Here is a 23210-nt window from a genome sequence, read left to right as displayed (position 1 = left end):
TTTAACATGGTATTTGTTAGAAGTCAGACATCTTGTGATAACTATTGGAGACTCCCTGATAGGTTTCTGTTGGTTAGGATATAGAGTCATAGGGTTGTAGAGCATGGAAACAGACCCTTCTGTCCAACTCATCCATGCTGACCAGATATCCTAAATTAATTTTAGATTGTTGCTTCTGTGTTGGAGGTTGTTTTGAGTTTTCAGTTGGGGAAAAGGAAGAGCTTCCCAGCTGAGATCTCCTATTTTGAAATAGAAACCCTCTTGTGCATCCAGTGTGATACCTTTTGGACCTCCTGCCAAGCATCCAGAAGAATCCTTGAGACTGTCTTCCATAAGGAAGCTGAATAGGCAAAAAAGATCCCAGAGACATCCTCCTTTGTACACTAGAACGTGAGACTGACAACAATCTGACCACTCCACATCTCATAAAGTCATGGAGTCATGCAGATTTAAAACACAATCCCTCAGCACGTTGAGTCTGTGCTAGTTTCAGATTCGGGTGATTTTTTTCCCCTTCATATCCTGTCTTTCCAGACCTAAAACTGTTTACAGTAATCCTCCTGAGGTCTGTCTAACACCCTGTATTATTATACATCATTCTCTTTGAAATAAAGGCAATCATTCTATTTGCCTTCCCTATTACCAGCTGAACTTGGATGCTAGCATTTTGTGATTTATGCACAAAAATGCCTAAATTCATCCATTCTATGGATTTCTTGCATACTTCCTCAATTTAAATAATATTCAGCTCTTTCATTCTTTCTGGCAAAGAGCATAATCTCACATTTCCCACATTATATTCCATTTGCCAACTTTTACACATCCATTCAACCTCTGCACAAAATTTGTGGTATAATAAAAAAAAAACAGGCTTTATTTATTTGTGAGACTAGTCCTGGTGGATAATTGCAGACTGACCTGTGGTTAAGAAGGTTGCAGTGGACTCAGCAATCCCCAGGGAGAGAATTGTCTTTTTTTTTAACAGCACAAGTTGGCTATTAATGAGGCCATTACCTGAGAATTGGTTCTGGCAAGTCAGGAAGAGATTCTATGTTCAACCAAGTGGCAGTTGTTGAATATAATCGAAACACCAGAAGGAGTTGATCAATCTATCAAGAATCAGAATTAAAGTTTTTTTCTTTGCTATGTTTACTAGGAGATGATTCTGGGCTGCTGCCATAAGAGCATGAAGATTGGAAAGCTTCCTGCCTGATCTGAGGCACCAGCTTCTGGAAGTCTAAAGTGTGGAAAGCTGAGATAGATGTTCTGCTGTCTTTGACTGGGTGAACTGAGAAGCTGACCATGAACAATGTTTCAGCAAAGTACAGCCTGGAAGACCACGGTTGTGCCTATGAAACAATGCATCGTGAAAGCTACTTAAGTAGCCTTGTCAGATTTGTTATTTTCGTTCATTTATCCCATAATTCTCTGGGTTTGTTTATTTTGCTGTCTTTTGTTTGAATGGGGGCTGAAAACAAGTTTTTCAGTTTAAAGCACAGGCATTAATTAACTCACCATAGCATTTAATTTTATCTTTGCTTAAATTATGTATTTAATAAATGGTTACATCTGATGTTTAAGATGCAAATTCAGTATCCATAAATTAACTGCACACAGTCTGCGATTGGTTGGTCAGAAATCAGTTTAGGGACCATTGGAGTGATTATTTGGGAGCCTTCAGCTTAATTATACAGTGCTGCGAATGCAGAGGTAGAAAGACTGATTTGGTTTGGCTCGTTGACTTAACAATTGTAAATAATTGCAGCACTAACACTGATTGCTGTGGTACTTCACTAGTTACAAGTTGTCACCCTGAAAATGTGTCCTTTATCCCAACTCTGTGCCTTCTATTAGACAGTCAATCCTTTAATCCAGAATGTGAATGTAGGTACCAAAGCTTTTGTAGCAATCAGCAGATCTATGAAGACATGAAGGTGATGGTGGATAGTTGCTTTTCAGGCTGGAGACCTATGACCAACAGAGTGTTGCAAGGATCAGTGCTGAGTCCACTTCTTTTTGTCATTTATGTAAATGATTTGGATCTAAATATAAGAGTATCGTTAGTGAGTTTGCAGATGACACCAAAACTGGTGGTGTAGTGGACAGTGAAAAAGGTTATATCAGAGTACAATAGGGCCTTGATCAGATGGGCCAGTGGGTTGAGGAGTGGCAGATGGGAGTGTAATTTAGATAAATGTGAGGTGCTGCATTGAGTCTAGGTATGGGGATGTCATGTTGCAGCTATACAGGACATTGGTTAGGTCACTTTTGAAATAATGCAATCAATTCTCGTCTCTCTGCAATAGGAAGGACGTTGTGAAACTTAAAAGGGTGCAGAAAAGATTTACAAGGATATTGCTGGCATTGGTAAGAGACCAAATAGGCTGGGGCTGTATTGTCAGGAGTGTCTAAGGCTGAGGGGTGACCTTGTAGAGGCTTATAAAATCATGAGGGGCATGAATAGGGTGAATAGGCAAGGTCTTTTCCCTGGATGGGGGAGTCCAGAACTACAGGGTTTGGGGTGAGAGGAGAAAGATATAAAAAGGACCTAAGGGGCAACTTTTTCACACAGAGGGTGGTACATGTATGGAATGTGCTGCCAGAGGAAGTGATGGAGGCTGGTACAATTGCAACATTTATAAGGCATCTGGATGGGTACATGAGAAGGAAGGATTTAGAGGGATATGGGCCAATTGCTGGCAAATGGGACTAGATTAATTTAGGATGTCTGTTCAGCATGAACAAAAGCTCTGTTTCTGTGCTGTACCATTCTATGACTCTATATGGAAGGATGATTTCGAAGTTTTTAATTACAATTGAGTTGATTGAAACTGTCTCTGCATTAACTGCACCCCTTCTGAAACATTTAATAATTTCAGCAGAGATCTCTGTCCTCTCTTACTCTTCAGGTAGCAACAGTCTCAACCAGATGGAACTGACTGTTTCCTCAGGGTATACTTACTGCAAGAGTGGCAATCTAACTGGACTGCCAGCCTTTTCATACTGGGGCTAACACTGCGATCAAAAATACCCAACTACACCAACTTTGAAAAATATTTTGTAAGTGTTTGCCTTTCAGGCTCCTCCCACTTTAGCAGGGGGACGAAACTTTGGACGGCACACTGGCTCAGTAGTTAGTGCTGCTGCCTCACAGGATCTGAGTTTGATTCCTACTCTCGGGAGACTGTGTGGAGTTTGCACATTCTCCCCATGTCTGCAAAGGTTTCCTCCGGGTGCTCCGGTTTCCTCCCACTGTCCAAATGTACGCAGGTTAGGCAAACTGGCCATGCAAATTGCAGGGGTAGGGCGATAGGTCTGGGTGGGATGCCCTTCGGAGTATTGGTGTGGGCTCGATGGGCTGAATGGCCTGCTTCCACACTTTAGGGATTCGATGATTCTGTTATTGTCTCAATATTGCACAGTCCTTAGAGGGGTATGAAGAGTGTGAGGCAGTGGAGATGAGGATCTGGTGGGAATTAAAAAGGAAATCAGGAAAGCAAAGGGAATGCATATGAAAGCAACAGTTCGGGAATAGAAGCAAGTCCAATGGGATTTTTACGTATATATAAAAACCAAGAGAATAACTATGGAGGACATACGGCTCATTAAACACCTTACAGATATGAGCTGGAGGATGTGGACTCAATTAATACTGTGCATTGGTCTTTGCAAAAGAAAATGACCATATACAGGTCCAGACTTCAGGGCAGAGGTCTGTGAAAAATTACAAGAAATTAACATTGCCTGGGTTAGTGGATAAATCTGAAGGCCTGGAAGAGATTCCAATCCACTGAGGGAGTCCAGGGAGGAGATTTTAGGGGCCCTGTCAGTAATTTTCACAACCCCTTTGGGAAGGTGCCAGAGGACAAGAGATACTGCTAACATTGTTCCATTATTAATAAAAGATGGAAGGGGTTGACCAGGAAATTACAGGGCAGCCAGTCTTCCTTTGATACTGGGGAAAGAATTCTGAGGGACAGAACATATCTGCCCTTAGAGGCTGATTAATTAGGGATTGCCTACATGGATTTTCAGGGAAAGTTTCTTCCGACAAATTTGATGGATTTTTTTTGAGGTAACCAGGAGTGTTGATGAGGGTAATACTTTTGATGTGGTCTAAACACAGATTATTTTCATAAACTTCAATTGTTTTCACTGGCAAGAGGGAGACTGAGGGACGACCTGATGGAAGCCTACAGAATTATAAGAAGCGTAGATAGAATGGACAGTCAGAGGCTTTTTCCCAGGGTGGAAAGATGAACTGAAAGACGGCACAGGTTCAAGGTGAGGTGGGGAAATTTAGGAGAGAAGTGCAGGGAAAACTTTTCAACCAGAGGGTGGTGGGTGCCAGGAATGCACTGCCAGTGGAGGTGGTGGAAGTGGGCACGTTAGCAACGGTTAAGGTGTATCTTGATAAGTACATGAACGGGAGGCAAACAGAGGGATAGAAATTGCACATGGGCTATAAGTAACTGGTCTAAATAAGGATTAGGAATCAGCGCAGGCTTGGTAGGCCAAAGTGCTGTATTGAATTGTATGAACTTGCACAATTGTACATTTATGGAACTTGAAGCGGCTTTTGAGATAGTCCCTCATGGCTGACTGGTCAAGAAGGTAAAAAGCTCATGAGATCCAAGGCAAAGTGGTACGTGGAATCCAAAATTGGCTGGGAGGCAGGAAGCAGAGGATGATGGTAGAGGGATGTTTGTGTGACTAGAAGACTGTTATCTGTCCAGTGTGCTGGATGATGTGGAGGTACCGATGTTGGACTGGGGTGGACAAAGTCAGAAGTCACACAACATAAAAAACTTGTGTTTCCAAATAAACCTGTTGGACTATAACCTGATGTCATGTAGCTTCTGACTTTGAAGCTCTTGCTGTCTATGATGTACATTATTGATATGGACTTAAACGTAAGGAGATCTGAATAAGACGTTTACCAATGACATGAGAGTTGGTAGGGTGGCAAGTAGTGAGAGGGATAACCAAAAACTACAGGAAGATATCAACATACTGCTCAGCTGGGCACAGCAGTGGTGAATGGAATTCAATCTGGAAAAGTGTGAGGCAATGGCCTTGGGAAGGGCTGACAAATTAAGGAATTATCCTGCGAATGACAGGGCCCAAGAAAGTAAAAACGATGACTGCAGATGTTGGAAACCAGATTCTGGGTTAGTGATGCTGGAAGAGCACAACAGTTCAGGCAGCATCCAAGGAGCAGCGAAATCGACATTTCGGGCAAAAGCCCTTCATCAGAAAGTACTGAAGTGTGCATATCCACAGATCCCTGAAGGTAGCAAGGCTGGTCATAGAATAGAATCATAATCCCTACAGTGTGCAGTTACGCCATTCAACCCATTGAGTCTGTACCAACCCTCTGAAGAGCAGCCCACGCAGACCCAGACCCCACCCATCCCTGTAACCTTGCATTTCCCATGGCTAATCCACCTAACCTACACATCCCTGGACACAATGAGCAATTTAGCATGGCCAATCCACCTACCCTCTACATCTTTGGACTGTGGGCGGAAATCAGATCATCGGGAGGAAACCCACATGAACACGTAGTTTCACTTCTTTCATGTGTAAATCACAAAACCTTTTTTTTAAGTTGCGTGCTCAGGTTAGCTGTTAACAATGGGTGATAGCTAGACAATATGTTGAAAGTGTTAGCCCCTGTGTTCTCTGTCTATGCCATGATGTTTAGATTGATTCTAATTTAAAAAGTGAGATAACAGAGTAGATCAAACTATCATGGTATTCAAACAGATGAAAGACTCAACAGACAATCAATTTTTCAATGTATAATTTCAATTACATCACACTGTATATTTTTGCTATAAATTCTGTGTGTTAGGATTGAGCCCTCCACTATCACCTGATGAAGGAGCAACGCTCCGAAAGCTAGTGCTTCCAATTAAACCTGTTGGACTATAACCTGGTGTTGTGTGATTTTTAACTTTGTACCCCAGTCCAACACCAGCATCTCCAAATCATCTCGATAAAGTGATTGAGAAGGTACTAGGAACACTTGGTTTCATCAGCTGAGGCATTGATAACAAGAGCAGGAAGGTTATGCTGGAACTGTCTAAAACACAAATTAGGCCGCAGTTAGAGTACTGTGTGCATTTCTTGTCACTACATTATAAGAAACAACAAACAGAAATTTCTGAAAAGACTCAACAGATCTGACAGCATCTGTGGAGAGAGAATCAGAGTTAGCATTAACACTGGAGTCCAGTGACCCTTCTCCTGACCCTTGTTCTGAAAGTCCAGTACTCTCCAGGTGCAATCCCGATGAACTGTGAGAGAAAGCCCAGCAGGTCAGGCAGTACCTGAGGAGCAAGACAGACGACCTTTCGGGCAAAGCCTTTCATCAGAACAGGCTCCTCAGGTGCTGTCTGACCTGCTGTGCTTTTTCCAGCATCACACTTTGTCGGCTCTGACTCTCCAGCATCTGCAGTCCTCACCACCTCCTCATGGTACAGTCTGCAGTTCTTTCTTTCATATAAGGATGTGATTGAACTCAATGGGATCCAGAGGAGATGCAGCAGGGTACTGCGTGGACAGGAGGGTTGGAGCTATCAGGAAAGATTGGATAGGCTGGGTTGCTTTCCTTGGATCAATGAAGGTTGAGAAGGGACCTGATAGGATTTAGGATTATGAGAGTCATAGATAGGATGGATGGACAAAGGGCATAGATTTTAAGTAAGAGATCAAAGGCTCAGAGGTAAGTTGAGGATAAATTGTTTTCAACCAGAGGTTGGAGAAAGTGAGGACTGCAGATGCTGGAGATCAGAGCTGAAAATGTGTTGCTGGAAAAGCGCAGCAGGTCAGGCAGCATCCAAGGGGCAGGTGAATCGACGTTTCGGGCATGAGCCCTTCTTCAGGAATGAGGAAAGTGTGTCCAACAGGTTAAGATAAAAGGTAGGGAGGAGGGACTTGGGGGAGGGGCGTTGGAAATGCGATAGGTGGAAGGAGGTTAAGATGAGGGTGATAGGCTGGAGAGGGGGTGGGGGCGGAGAGGTCAGGAAGAAGATTGCAGGTTAGGAAGGTGGCGCTGAGTTCGACGGTTGGGACTGAGACAAGGTGGGGGGAGGGGAAATGAGGAAACTGGAGAAATCTGCATTCATCCCTTGTGGTTGGAGGGTTCCTAGGCAGAAGATGAGGCGCTCTTCCTCCAGCCGTCGTGTTGCTATGGTCTGGAGATGGAGGAGTCCAAGGACCTGCATGTCCTTGGTGGAGTGGCAGGGGGAGTTGAAGTGTTGAGCCACGGGGTGGTTGGGTTGGTTGGTCCAGGTGTCCCAGAGATGTTCTCCGAAACATTCCGCAAGTAGGTGGCCTGTCTCCCCAATATAGAAGAGGCCACATCGGGTGCAGCGGATGCAGTAAATGATGTGTGTGGAGGTGCAGTTGAATTTGTAGCGGATATGGAAGGATCCCTTGGGGCCTTGGAGGGAAGTGAGAGGGGAGGTGTGGGTGCAAGTTTTGCATTTCTTGCGGTTGCAGGGGAAGGTGCTGGGAGTGGAGGTTGGGTTGGTGGGGGGTGTGGCCCTGACGAGAGAGTCGCGGAGGGAGTGGTCTTTTTGGAAAGCTGATATGGGAGGGGAGGGAAATATATCCCTGGTGGTGGAGTCCGTTTGGAGGTGGCGGAAATGACAACGGATGATACGATGTATATGGAGGTTGGTGGGGTGGTTGGTGAGGACCAGTGGGGTTCTGTCCTGGTGGCGACTGGAGGGGCAGGGCTCAAGGGCGGAGGAGCGGGAAGTGGAGGAGATGCGGTGGAGAGCATCGTCGATCACATCTGAGGGGAAATTGAAGTCTTTGAAGAAGGAGGCCATCTGGGTTGTATGGTATTGGAACTGGTCCTCCTGGAAGCAGATGCAGCTGAGATGAAGGAATTGGGAATATGGGATAGCGTTTTTACAGGGGGCAGGATGGGAGGAGGTGTAGTCTCGGTAGCTGTGGGAGTCGGTCGGTTTATAGTAAATGTCCGTGTTGATTTGGTCGCCTGAGATAGAAATGGAGAGGTCTAGGAAGGGGAGGGAGGAGTCTGAGATGGTCCAGGTGGTCCACTCCACCAAAGACATGCAGGTCCTTGGACTCCTCCATCGCCAGACCATAGCAACACGACGGCTGGAGGAAGAGCACCTCATCTTCCGCCCAGGAACCCTCCAACCACAAGGGATGAACTCAGATTTCTCCAGTTTCCTCATTTCCCCTCCCCCTACCTTGTCTCAATCCCAACCGTCAAACTCAGCACCATCTTCCTAACCTGCAATCTTCTTCCTGACCTCTCCGCCCCCACCCCCACTCTGGCCTATCACCCTCACCTTACCTCCCACCTATCGCATTTCCACTGCCCCTCCCCCAAGTCCCTCCTCCCTACCTTTTACCTTAGCCTGCTGGACACACTTTCCTCATTTCTGAAGAAGGGACCATGCCCGAAAGGTCGATTCTCCTGCTCCTTGGATGCTGCCTGACCTGCTGTGCTTTTCCAGCAACACATTTTCAGCTTCAACCAGAGGATGTTGATTTAGAAACTCTTGTAACACTGAAGTAGTATGGAGATATTCACTTGCATTGACACAGCATGCAGGGCTATAAGGACTGAGAACTATCTCTGAAAGTGAGAAGGATTCTTTAATTCCTGGGTTATTTCAAGGCAAGGAGAATGGAATTGGTTTCCACGTTACTGCTTTTATCATGTCTGACCTGGACACAAGAGATGCTCATCCTGGAAATGGACTCGATATTATTGTGGAAGGTAAGGAATATGGAGTCCAACTGAGGCAAATCTGACTGGAGATTAAGTGATAGATTAACTACTAATTTCTTTCTTAATCACTCATTCACAGGATATGGGTGTCACTGGTTAGGCCAGCATTCATTGCCCATCCCAAATTGCCCAGAGGGCAGTTAAGAGTCAACCACATTGCTGTGGGTCTGGAGTCACATAGTTTCCTTCCCTAAAGGACATTAGCAAACCAGATGGGTTTCTTCCTGACAAGTGACAATGGATTCATGGTCATCATTTCATTCTTAATTCAAGATTTTTATTGAATTCAAATTCCATCATAGCCATGGCAGGATTTGAACCCAGGTCCCCCGAACATTCCCTGGGTCTTTTGGATTAACAGCCAAGCGACAATACCACTAGGCTATCACTTCCCCTTGCACCCTTCAGCGACCCTCAAGCACGGCTGTCTTACCTGGAATCCAAAGCAAATTGTTGGCATGACTGTGAAAATGGCTGTCCACGAAGGAACACTGAGGACGGAGAAACAAAATGATGTTTAACATGACTGTCCAGCATGAACCACAATCCCAGTTTTCCAAGGACCTCAATCTATCCAATACCTTCCAGGCCAGGAAATATCTTGACAATTCTCGACGATCCTACTCTCCACAGAAATCTCATACTTCCTATTATGTGGGATGGATATCTGCTGTCTTATGCAGCACAGCTACTCAAATTGCAAACTGCCATTTAACATCAGGACCTACCAACCATCAATGGACCCACTCCACAGTTTGATTCTTTGACAAATCTATCCCTGTCTGTGGCTTTTTTTTTGCACCATTTTCTTTAAACAGGCACTGTCTGGTGTGGATTCTGTGATTGTCAAAGCTGGTGCCTGGAGGTAGTGCACTGCCAAACGGGTCCCGATGTTGATTCAGTGGGTGCGCTGTCATTTCTGAGATAGGAGGTTGTGTTACAAAAACATCCGTTTGGCTAATCTCACGAAACAGGCCAATTTTAGAAAATCAGGAACCAGCAAAATTTCCCAGAATAAACCACATCATGGAGGCCACTTATTTTAAAAGGACTAACACAATGACCTAACGTTTTTAAACTGGAGAGACACAATGTATCCCTTTATTGGGATATATCACCACAGGAAATGACATCACCACAGGAAATGACATCACCAACCCAAAGAAGCCCAAACATATAAATAGAAAGCAGACTCATAAACAGCGCTTCGCCTGGAGGCCCACTGAAGATGTTACCTAGCAGGGTGACAAAGTGTCTGGAAATGAACCCCACAGCTCAGCGAGCAAACCTACACCCATATCCCTTTGTTGGTGCTTGAGGATAGAAACTGCAAGGTTCAGCAGAGGTATACAAATCAGACTGCATTTTTCCAATGTTCCCTCAGCAAACAACATGATATTTCACTTAGAAATGTGAGATACTGATTTATGTTAGAAATATTCACAATTCAGTTCATGGCCAAAAGGAAAATCAAAGCGATCACTGAATCTTCAGCTGACCAACAAGAATATAATTTCCCTGAAATGTTCTGGATCCAAGTTCCCCTCCGTGTTGCAGAGCCACCTGATAAAGGAGCAGCTGTCCGAAAGTAAGTGCTTCCAAATAAACCTGTTGGACAATAACCTGGTGTTGTGTCATTTTTAACTTCTTGCAGAGGGTGCTCTTTCCCATCCGATCTCTCTTTCACTCTGATGAATCAAGGATGCAGTGAAGAAGCTACGATAAACTTGCTTAATGCCTTATTCAGTCTGAGCTGGAGTAATGAGGCAGATTAGGAAAGATATGAGGGTATTAGAGAGGGCGCAGAAAAGATTCATAGAGAGTGGAAGAACTTGAGTTACCTGGAGAGTGGGAATGCTGGGTCTGTTTTGCCTGGAGAAATGAAGGAGGGAAGCAAGTTTGTTGGAGGTATTCCAGCAATCCATGTCATACCTCCTTCTTTTCCACTTGCACCATTATTCCTGTTGTGTTCTCTTATTCTCCCTCTCACTGCACTATTCCTCCTTCACTCTGTCATTCTTCCTTTCCGTTTCACATTCACCCCATTATCCCTTCATCAATCCTCCTTTTAGACATTCATATCTGTATTGTTCCTCCTTTCTTACCCAACTGGACAGACACTGTCAGAGAACAGCCCGTGTGTCTGTTTAATGGAGCAAAGAACGATCTCAACTGTCAGATATGAATCATAGAATCCCTATAGTGTGGAAGCAGGCCGTTTAGCCCATCGAATCTGTGCCGCCCTTCCAAACAGCATTCACCCAGACCCACGCTCTTCGCCTTATCCACCTAATCTGCACATTTTTGGACTGTGGAAGGAAACCAGAACACCCAGAGGAAAGCCACACAGACACTTGGAAACTCCACACAGACAGTAACCCAAGGAACGAAATCGAACCTGGGGTCCTTGGTGCTGTGAGGCAGCAGTGCTAACCACTGAGTCAACGTGATGCCCTAAATATTAGCCTAGAGTGCAACTTTATACATGAATCTCTTTTTGTCAAAGGTATTCAGGATTATAGAGTCAAGGCCATTAAGAGCTGAAATTAACATTTGAAGGGGCCATTTCAAACAGAATAGTGGAAAAGATTGACCTTACTCAGTACCTTGTATATATGATTTGATGGCTGACATCGTTATCATTGTCTGACAATCTACTGCTTTCTAAAGCCTAATAGCAGGTAAATACTTTAGTCACCGAGGATGAATTGATGTTGATATAAATATATATATAATAAATGTTATCCAAATGTTGTATCAAACTGGTCAACAAAAACCCATTAAAATAATTTGAATTGATTCTGAATGTGCTGAGGTTTTATAATTCAGTGATGTCCTTGTTGTGTTATTAAAGTGCAGTGCTCCATGCATTGAGCTGCTGGAGTGAGCTGTCATCGCAGATGTGACCATGTTACATTGTGTTCCTCAGCTGTAATAGACAAATCCACAGGGACTGTACCTGGAGCTGTGCTGTTCTGGGATGAATTTGGAATCTGTCATCAGGTAGAATTTCACCACCACCATAACTGTGAGATATGTAGCTGCCAAGGTTCCCAGGATACTGAGGATGGGAAAGGATAAGTGAGGAAAGCTCCAATCAACGCTGAGACACACACAGACACAGACAGACAGACAGACACACACACACGTTCACAAGTCAATTTGTACATAAGTTAGAAATATTTATATGTTAGATCTTTAAAATTACACCCCTGTATGGGACCACATTTGTATGGATGAGCATTTGTAAGTCAGCCATTAGTAAGTTGGGGACTACTGTACACACATATACATCCACATACTTGTATGTGCCTCTGATTAGCTCACCTCACTCCTTTGCCATGAGATATTTGACCATTTTAGTGGCCCCTCCATTGACATTTGGACAGGCTTATTGCAAAATGCTAGGAGCCTGAGGGGCTGAGGGGCTGAGGGGACTGTGCATAAGGTCAGGGCGACCTGACACCCGCCCCTACCCCCCCTCCCCCCCAACCCCCACCCCCCCAGCCCGATTGGGGTCGATAAAAGTGGACAGTTCCTGCATGATCCACACTGTGTGATACTGGGCACTAGCCCCTTGTCTTCTGGCCCCTAGCAAACACAAGGGCATCCACTGACCCCATTGGCTGGTGATGCAGTGCAGGAATGGGTATGTGCTAGGCCATCGTGCCATCCACCTGAAGAATGTTCAGACAGCACCCATCTCCCCTTTCTCTGATTCAAGACTTGTAGCCCCTACCATCAGTTTGGCAGCCAGCCCCCCAAATCCAACTACAAGTCCATCTTGGCCCCAATGCAGCACTGCCCAACAGGGTAGCCATACCTGCTGTACTTCTGAAAGCTGAGCTCCTCCGGGATTGATAATGGCAGGATGACAAAGAGGCAAACGCCGGACAGTCCCAGTCGATGGTCCGTGTACCAGGGCCGGGGTGGGTCCGCACCATCTGCCATGGTTTCATTATTCGCCATTGAGTCACACACTGAAACACAACACAACGGGCTAAACTGCAGCAAGTGGCACCCTCCAGTATCAAACTACACCACGCATGGCAGAGCTCTCTCACACATTCCTGTACGTGGGAGGGAAGGAAAGAGATAAGAAGTAAATCCTGCTCTGACTGTCATCTGCAGGGAAGGATTGGAGCTCACTCAGCAATCCACCAGAAGCGTCAATGGGGGATAAATCTGGAAAGACAAAACTGGGCCTTCGGCCGAAGTAATGAAGACAGGCTGGAAGAATGTGATTTGTAATTTCTCTGAGCCAATTAGGTCCCAATGAAAGGGTGTAACTATACCTAATGGAAGGAAGTTTTAGGGACTAGACCAGACCCCCAAAGTAAGTAAGGAGATAGCCTAGACTCTAAGTTACATTTTTTTTAAAAGGCAAATGTAAGGGCACTGTTGCCCAGATATGATTTGATTGGTCCATTGCTCAGCTTTAATCAAAACACACTTTATTCTTGCAACATCATTAAAATACAATGAAAAGAAGGATTGGCATAACTTTAACCCTGGTAAAAACAATGACTGCAGATGCTGGAAACCAGATTCTGGATTAGTGATGCTGGAAGAGCACAGCAGTTCAGGCAGCATCCAAGTAGCTTCGAAATCGACGTTTCAGGCAAAAGCCCTTCATCAGGAATAAAGGCAGTGAGCCTGAAGCGTGGAGAGATAAGCTAGAGGAGGGTGAGGGTGGGGAGAAAGTAGCATAGAGTACAATGGGTGAGTGGGGGAGGGGATGAAGGTGATAGGTCAAGGAGGAGAGGGTGGACCTCTATTGAAATACTTAACAAGGTAATGTGTTATTTAACCAGTAATCATCAACCATTCCAATGTCGGCAGCATCCCATAAACATACCCTTGGCAAAGACAGTTCAGCCACACAGTTATGATTCTCACATGCTGTCTCTCTCTCTCTCTCTCTCTCTCTCTCTCCAGTCCAGTAAAAAGTAACATCGAAAGAATCAATCTGCCCCTTTTGATGTTTAAGAGGAAGCCTATCTAAGACTTCGCTCCAGCAGCATTGAACTCAAGTTCTCAGCTCTAACATCCAGCAAAAATTTCCAAGTAATTGAAAGTAAAACTAAAGTGTCTGAGCCTGATTTCACATCCTCATGATTCTTTTCGCTTACTTTTAAAAGCAAACTCCGAGGGAGAATTCAAAGCTGTTTACCAACTGCCTGCCTGAAGGAGATGTTTCGGCGCCACTGTGACAAGACTCCTCTGCCAGAGAAACAGAGCAGAACACATCGCTTAAAGTATTGTCACAGAAGTGACTGGAAATCTCCGGTTGGCGTCCATTCTCCTACATTGACTGAGTCTGTTTAGGCACCTAGAGGTGGGCATCCATTGACAGCTGGCCTGGAAATCGATTCCAACCATATCTGCTGCCCAGGTCCCCTGACTGCTGAATCTCATTTTTCAGTAAAACACTGGGGAGATGCCATCCTGATGCATCTCTTAACTTTATTGCAGCCTCTCCTGGTGGATTTTAATTTATTAAGTCACAAGATGCGGTTGTCAGTGGCTGGACCAATACTTATTACCAGAGGGTTAGTTGAAAGTTGATCTGTTAAGAGTCGAGACTGTGGGTTTAAAGTCACATGTAGGCCAGACAGAGCATTAGTGAACCAGATAGTTTTTTAAATGACAACTGATTATCATTTGGCTTGCTTTTTTATTGATTTTAATTGAATCCACCATTCACCTTCTCCCATGTTCCCCCTAATATTAGGCTGGGTTCTAAATTGCTAGCCCACTGATATAACCATGATGCCACCAACCACCTCTGATTGGCTTCCTGGTCTATAGAGGAGTCCTTTGTCTTTAGTTAAAAAGTGAATTGCTGCCATACCAACCAAGGGTGGCAACCTGTGAAAACCTAAAGTGTGCCAGTTTCTAGAATCCCTACAGTGTGGAAGCAGGCCATTCAGCCCATCAAGTCCACAGAGACCCTCAGAACATCGCAGCCAGACTCACCCCTCTAACAAATCCCTGTAAATCTACATTTTCCCGTGGCTAGTTCACGTAATCTGCACATCCCTAGACACTATGAGCAATTTAGCAATGGCCGATCCACACAAGCTGCACAACAGCGGACTGCCCGAGAAAATGGGAGCACCCAGAGGAAAACTACGCAGACACGGGGAGAATGTCCAAACTCTACACAGCCCCTCCCAAGGCTGGAATCGAACCCAGGTCCATAGCGCTGTGAGGCAGCAGTTCTAACCACTGAGCCACTGTTCCACCGAGCCACCCATTTATCCTGGGGATGAGTTGGGAACACGTTCTTCCTGTTCCAGGAGTGAAAATTGAGCTAATTATTTATTCTGGCTTTGGCAGGGGGAAGCATGCGATGTAGTGAGATTGAATATAAGGACACAGGCTTGAAATAAGAGCCAGGTCTTCTGGTAAAGAATTTGGAAAGCTGATTTACTTGCTCCTCAAAGGTCTGGGTTAAAACTGGAGCTGCCGAGACCAAGATGAACACTTTGTTTTGGTTTGTCAATTTTGTTAAATGGGCCAAAAGGCAAGGAACTGGGCAGAGGAGCCATGATTGAACTGAATGATAGCACTGGCCTGAAGGGGCTGAATGGCCTCCTCCTGTGTTTCGGCTGCACCACATGGGTATTTTCTTTTCCAGTGTATCAACAGAAAGAGTAAGGATGGCTGTGAGCTAAAAGTTGAATTTCTGCCAAGTGGAACAAATAGTTGAAGGTGATCACTTGTATTCAGAGAATTCTAACAACATGGATAAAGGCTCTTTGGCCCATCGTGCACAATGCTGGTCATCAAGTGTCTATTCTGAGTTCTGAGGAAGGGACACTCGATCCGAAACATTAACCCTGCCAGACCTGCTGAGCTTTTCCAGAAATTTCTGTTAAATTTCTGAATTACAGTAACTGCAGTTCTATTGGGTTGTATTAAGTATCTATTCATTCTGATCCCATTCTCCGGCACTTGGCCTGGAGACTGATGAGCTTCACGTGTTCATCTATTGTAAATATTTCGTCAACTTTGCGAGGATTCCAACCTCCAGGACTCTTGTAATCAGTGAGGTCCACCACTCTGTGGGTTAAAAGAAATCTTCCTTAAATCCTCTGTAAATCTCCTGTCTTTACCTTAAATCTATAGCCCCTATCTTTAGTCCTCATTGCCAAGGGGTAAAGTTCCTCTCTATCTACCTTAACTATGTCCCTCAAAATTTTGTAGACCTCCATTGGGTTCCCCCCACCCACCCCCTCCACTCAGCCTTCTCTGCACTAAGGCAAACAGGCCCAGCCTCTCTTCATAGCTGCATTGCTCCAGCCTGGACAACGTTACGGTGAGTTTCCTCTGCAACCTCGCAACCCCTCCCATTGCAACCCCCATGAAGACAGTGGAAAATGGGCTCCAGCTTCCGATCACACTCACATTTGCTCAGCTGATCCTCAACGACGACGAGAAACGCGATTGAGATCATAAAAACATTAAAGACGAAGCAGATCTCGCACAGTCTCCCAAGGGTGGGCCCACAGATCTCCTTCACCACCCCCTGGTAGGTGGACTGCTGGCTGATTGAAGAACAGTAACCAAGGATCACCAGGCCGCTGATGAGGAAGATGAGAGATACCTGGAAAGAGAGAGGCCTGGAAATTGTTAACTCACAAATACAACCTGGTGACATTCCCAAATCACATGACCCAATGAAGCAAACAGCAAAAGGGAGTGAAAACAGAGGCAGATTGTCTTTGGGTTTTCTGGTGTGTGGAGGATTAAAACTGTCCCTCCGCAGAGCTCCAGTGGCAACCAAGTAAATCCAACACAATGAAGGGAACAAAGTCTAACCTCATGGAAAGTCTCACAATCTCACAATTGATTCCTCATTTACAGAACGGCTGTGGAATAGTGGCAAGGTCCTTGGAATAGTAATGTCGAATCCAGCCTAATGATTTGGGGACATGAGGAGAAATCCCTAATGCTAAGTGGCGCAAAATTGGAATTCAATAAACCTGGATGAAAGAACTCCCTTCACTGTAGCCATTGTCGTAAAAACTCATCTGGTTTGCTAATCCTCTTTAGAGAAGGAAATCTGTCATCTTTACTTGGTGTGGTTTTTATGTAACTCCAGACTCACAGTAAAGGGCAATCAGGGATGGACAATATTCCACCTCTCATGAATTAATTTAAAAACGAGTCCTGCATGAGCCATCTTGTGTCATCTCTGAAATTTTCAATTAATGTGGGCAACGGGCAAATGTTTTCTGCTCTCAAGCTCCCATAGTCGTCAATGGGATAGAGAATCAATTTCAGTTGATCCTCTCCTTGGTCCCCATTGTGATATACCAGAGAGATTGAAACTCTGTGACTCTGCGCAACAGCTTTTAGTGCTCAGAGATGACTCAATTACGATCTCAATTCAGTCGAACCTGGCTTGAGGTCCCACTGCAAAGATGAGAGGGTGAATAATCCAGACCGCGTTCAGTGCATTACTCAGTAAGCCCTGCACTGTCAGCAGAGCTATTCAGGTGAGAGGTTTAAACAGGGGCGTGAATGTAAAAGATTTAAAAGAGAGCACATCAATTCGCCCCTCAACCATCAGCTAAAACCAATTCACTGTCCCATTGACATTTGTGGCAGCTTGAGCACAGAAACTATTTGCCCAGTGCCCACGCTTATTCAACAGTGCTCATTTGGAGCACACCTTAGAAAAGATATATTAGCCTTGGATGGAGTGGAACATAGGCTTACATGAATGAAGACTGGACTTTTGAGGTTAAATTATGAGGAGAGATTATACAATTAGGTTTTCTCTAGAATTTATAAGGTTAAGGGGTAATCTGACTTTGATCAAGACACAAACAGGAAAAGATAGGATAGATAAAGATAAATTATTTCCACTGGTTGCGGATTCCAGAACTAGGGGGCATAGTCTGAGAATTAGGGTCAGACCGTCCAGGAGATATGTTAGGAAGCATTGCTACTACAAAGGATAGTTGAGGTTTGGAAGTCTATTCCACAAATGGCAGTTGATGTGAGGTCAGTTGTTAATTTTAAATCTGAGGTAGATGACTTTTGCCAAACAAAGAATTAAGGGAAATGGGCCAAAGGCAGGAAAATGGAGTAAGGCCACAGATCAATCATGATGTCATTGAATGATGGAACAGGCTTGAGGAAATGAACTCCTATTCCTCTGCTTCTTTGTTACAGTGTAAGTTAATGATGATTGACATCTAACTGCCAAGCTTTGTTTACATTTTACACCAGATAGGTTGACTGATTGCTCAAAACATTGCCTTGACAAATGATCTGGGGACTGGCTTTCACTTGTTTTGTTGAGTTGAAACAGGTATAATGTGTAGTTAACTGTCAATCAACATTAACTGATCCATTCACTTTGACAACACCTCTACTAAACGCAGTCCATTTGCTAACTATTCAGCAGCCTTCTCTCGGACTGCATAAATGATGGTTTACCCCATGAACAAGGTCTTAGCATGGCTAAACCACCTAGCCTGCACACCTTTGGATGGTGCGAGGAAACCGGACCACCTGGCAGATGCCCACACAGACATTGGGAGAATGTGCAAACTCCACATGGACAGTTGCCTAAGGCTGGAATTGAATCTGGGTCCCTGAAGCTGTGAGGCAGCAGTGCTAACTACTGAGTTACCATGCCTCCTGTGAAATGTCTCTGTGTTGGAGAAATCAATGGGATTAAAGACTGATAAATCACATCCCTGCGTACTTAAGGAAGTGGCCCTAGAAATATTAAATGTTTGGTGGGTCATCTTCCGAGATTCTCTGGATTTGAATGGATTGGAGGGTAACTAGTGTCAACCCACTATTTAAAAAGGGAGGTAGAGAGAAACAGGGAATTATAGACCAGTGAGTCTGACATCAGGCACGGAGAATGAGTCTATTGTCAAGTGTCCAGGAATGTGCAGGCTTGGTGGGTTAGCTATGGCAATGTAGGGTTATGGAGACAGGGTGGGGAGGGGTTGCATCTGGATGGGATGCTCTTCAGAGAGTCAGTAAAGACTCAATGGGCTGAATGGCCTCTTCCCACACTGTAGAAATTCTACAATTCTGTCTGACCAATGAGAATTTAACACACAAGTATTAGAAATCGGAGGCGGATTGAATCTACCAGCCCTTTGAACCTGATCATGGCTGACCTTACCCCTCAACTCCACTGATTTCAGAATTCCTTCATTAACTAATAACCCCCTCCCAAAAAAATGCCAAGCAATCTCTACCGCGAATATTCTCTGCAATCAATCATCCACATCACTGTAGGTAGAGGTTTCCAAAGATGCCCAACTCTTTGAATGAAGAAATTTCCCCTCCTCTCAGTCAGTCCCAAATGGCAACCAATTATGCTGAGACTGCAATTCTCGTGTTTAAGATTCTTATGTGGAAGTATTTCTGTAGCCACGGTGATTTATTTTAAAACAATGAGAGAGAATGACTTCCTGGAGGGTAATGGGAGCATTTACCAATTAACAAAGTAACAGTGTCATACATTACAGTTTCAAGTAGAAGATTCTAGACTTGCTTTTTAGGGCCGGGGAAACATCCGTAGTTGGGAGAGTTTTTATTTAGTTTCAGTTTGGGCAATTCTGCAGGGTTCTTAATGGAAGCTGAATTTGCAAAGGAGTTGCTCCTGAGAAAGAGATCAAGATAGTTTCGAGTTGTTAAAAATAGGTTACCACAGTATAAAGAGTTGAGTTTATAAGTTCCAGACCTAAAGTATTCAATTAAAACTGAATTATTTGAATTGGAGAGAGTTAAGCTGGGATATGTGACAAATCAAGGAAAACATTATCAGATTCTCACAATCGGGAATTGAAGCCACAGCTTAGTCAGGACCAATGAGTGGCAGGGAAGGGAATTCTTTCTGATGTTTGAGTACTGTAATGGGAGCCTGTTGGGATTAGAAGGAATGTATTTTGAAATCTTTAAACATAGGTTACATATGAATCATTTGGTTTATTCTCACATCTTCATTTCTTTCATGCAGTAAACTTACTTTGTATTGTTAAAAATAAATCTGCAACATTGCTTGTTGTGTTTCAGTTAAGACTGCCTCATTAAAGCCAATAAAACAATATGTTCTATTAAATCAGATTCCTGTAGTAGGCATCAGGATCATTTTGATAAAGTTAATCACATAATCCAGAAAGACGACATTGCCTCTACTTGGTTCCCATAGTAACTGGTCATCATCATCAATGCATGGACGAATCAGAAAGAAGAACATTAGAACTATATAAACTAGAAACACTGGAAGAGATTCAGTGATTCTCTGAAACCTATCCAAGTTGAAAGGTTGACCACCAATTTTTAGTGCTGATTGGCTGAAACGCTTAGGGAAAAAGCTCAAATTGTAGGAAAATGGCCAGAGCATTTTAACCACATCCTCAATCACTTTTCATCCGTCATAAAGGAACAGATTTCTTGATGACCCAGTCATGCTGTTAGAAATCAAAAATACAACAAAACTCCTGTCTTGTGGCCAAATTGCAGGAACCGATGTTATCCTAGCTGCGATCTCATAGACGAAAGTTCACTGCCTGGTCACGGAGCTAATTGAACTCTTTCAGTCTCTGTGGGAGCAAAGAATCAATCTGCAAGAAAGAAAGATGCTTCTCTTGTCCATCTGTGCAAGCAGAAAGATTGTTCAATCTTAAGATTGTCAATCAGAGAGGAATTGACTTCTATAAAAATCTTCCCCAGGATCTTTCAGAAATTCTTATTGCAATGCCTCAACAAGAATTGGCTGCCAGAAAGTCAGTGCAGTTTCAGAGGGTTTTAATTATAGAATTTTTTTAAAAACTCAAATCAGTTTTTCACTATCTGCCATCCTGGTATTCAAACCCATGTTCCCATGAACATCAGCCTGGGTTCTTTACCAATATACCACCACATGAATAGGAAGGCTGTGGAGGGATGTGGGCCGGGTGCTGGCAGGTGGGACTAGAGTAAGTTGGGATATCTGGTCGGCATGGACGAGTTGGACCGAAGGGTCTGTTTCCGTGCTGTACATCTTAATGACTCTAATGACTCTTTAGCCAGAAGATGCATTTCTGATCATTGACCTGGCTAAACTGTTTTAGAATTTTATATGTTTCATCTTTCAGATTTCCAGAAATCGAAAATTTACCTCCTCAATCTCTCCTCAAAGGACAATCCACTCATCACTGTAATCTAATCTAGTTAACTCTCTCCATGGCAGATATATTGTCCTTTAGATAAGGTGATCGAATCTGCATATTGTATTGTTGATGGCCTTACCAAAGCCCTGTATAAATGGAGTAAATCTTCTTTGTTCTTTTCTTTTGCACTTGTTTCAACTCAACAAAATAGGTGACAGCCATTCCCCAGATCATTTGTCAAGGTATTGCTTTGAGCAATCAGTATCAACCTGGTTGGTTTAAAATGTAAACAAAGCCTGGCAGTTAAATGTCAATCATCAGTAACTTACACAGGCACAGGAGTATGCCATTCAGTGCCTCAAGCCTGTTCCACAATTCAGTGAAATCATGATTGGTCTGTGGCCTAACTCCATATACCTGCCTTCAGCCCATATCCCTTAATTCCTTTGCTTAGCAAAAAGATTACCTCAGACTTAACATTAACAATTAACCTCACATCAAGTGGCGTTTGTGGAAGAGAGTTCCAACTTCAAGCACCCTTTGTGTGCAGAAGTTACTAAAATCTAGTCTGCCATTTGCCTGCAAAGTTGCTGTTGTGTCTATACGTTAACTTTCTGTGAATCGTGTAAAAGGACGTTCCAGTTAGTCTGAATCCAAACGCTCCCCAGTCTCCTAACATTTAGTAAATAGAATCATAGAGTCATAGAGACGTACAGCATGGAAACAGATCCTTTAGTCCAACTCATCCATGCCGACCAGATATCCTAAATTAATCTAGTCCCATTTGCCAGCATTTGGCCCATATCCCTCCAAACCCTTCCTATTCATATACCATGCTGAGGCCATTTAAATGTTGTAATTATACCAGCCTCCACCATTTCCTCTGCCCCTTTGGTCCCTTTTATACTTTTCCCCTCTCACCCTAAACCTATGCCCTCTAGTTCTGGACTCTCCCACCCCAGGAATAAGACCTTGTCTATTTACCCTATCCATGCCCCTCATGATTTTATAAACCTCTATAAGGTCACCCCTCAGCCTCCGATGCTTCAGGGAAAACAGCCCTAGCCTATTCAGCCTCTCCCTGTAGCTCAAATCCTCCAACCCTGGCAACATCCTTGTAAATCTTTTCTGAACCCTTTCAAGTTTCACAACATCCTTCCGATAGGATGGAGACCAGAATTGCGCACAATATTCCAAAAGTGGTCTAACCAATGTCCTGTACAGCTGCAACATGACCTCCCAACTCCTGTACTCAATACTCTACTTTTTTTTATCCTCTACCAACACAAATATCTTCATTGCATCCTGTCTGTCGTGTTCTTGCTCTCTCATGTCATGTCCAAATCCCTTTGGAGCCTCCTGACTTTGTATCGGAAACAGTTAGATGCATTACACTCAATCTTCTTGTGAGGGTCAACAGTATAAATTGTAAATTGATGAGGTTCTGTGCTGTTTGTAGCTGCGTCCCACTTGTTGTAGCCTGTCAACCTGAAAATGCCTCATTTGTTCATGCCCTCTGCTTCCTTCTCTCCGCAAATCCTCAATCTGTGCTAATATATCATTCCAAACCTGTGGGCCTTAATTTTATATAATTACTCCTTGTGTGACACCTCATCAAAGACCTTTTGAAAATAGAAGCACACTTATTCATCCCACTGATTGCATCCTCAAAACCCATGAGCACATTTGTCAAACAGACTTTCCCTGTCATAAATCGCAATTGATGAATTTAATCATAAAATGATTTTCTAAGTGTCCTGTTAACATGCCCCTAATAATAGATTTGAGTCACAATGCTTCAGGCACGTAGCTCACCATCTCCTTCTCAAGGACAATTAGGGATGGGCAATAATTGCTTGCCTAGCCAGCGATGTTCAAATCCCATGAATACATTTTAACAATAGCATTTTGCAGACTATTGGCACCAAGCTAATGTGTTTGTAGATCTTTATTTTCTCTCTCTCCTTTCTCTTTTAAGCAGCTGGGTCTATTTGCTACCTCCCAAACTGCACAGGCTCAATCCCAGTCCCAGACGCAGGTATTTTTCAGCAGTCCTGCCCCATGCCTGTGGAGTGTTGCTCCTTGACTAATTGTTCTCACATCAATTATTGTCTAACGGAGAGACATGCCTTTGTGTACGACAGCTAATTATTGGACACAAACTGTGGGAATTGTTCTGGCAGCGTGGACGATAGCGGCAGGAATAGGTCATTTGGCCCATTAAGCCTGCTCCACCATTCAATAGGATCATGGTTTGATCATTCAACTCAGTCCCATGTTCCTGCTTTCAC

General features: G+C 43.9%; 1 protein-coding gene across 1 annotated transcript in view; it reads right to left on the bottom strand.

Annotated features, from left to right (window-relative positions):
• Positions 1-23210, bottom strand: part of LOC140496224 (putative sodium-coupled neutral amino acid transporter 8) — a 50605-nt gene that overhangs the window by 15184 nt on the left and 12211 nt on the right. The window contains exons 2-5 of the mRNA XM_072595725.1: positions 16196-16394; positions 12606-12762; positions 11742-11843; positions 9216-9273 (exon numbers count right to left, since the gene is read on the bottom strand). Of these exons, the coding sequence (XP_072451826.1) occupies positions 9216-9273; positions 11742-11843; positions 12606-12762; positions 16196-16394 (516 nt within the window). The remainder of the gene's footprint in view (positions 1-9215; positions 9274-11741; positions 11844-12605; positions 12763-16195; positions 16395-23210) is intronic.

The sequence above is a fragment of the Chiloscyllium punctatum genome, chromosome 26 (assembly GCF_047496795.1).
Source record: "Chiloscyllium punctatum isolate Juve2018m chromosome 26, sChiPun1.3, whole genome shotgun sequence".
NCBI lineage: Eukaryota > Metazoa > Chordata > Chondrichthyes > Orectolobiformes > Hemiscylliidae > Chiloscyllium > Chiloscyllium punctatum.
The sequence above is the reverse complement of the archived record's forward strand: the minus strand, read 5'-3'. Positions and strand labels throughout refer to the sequence as shown.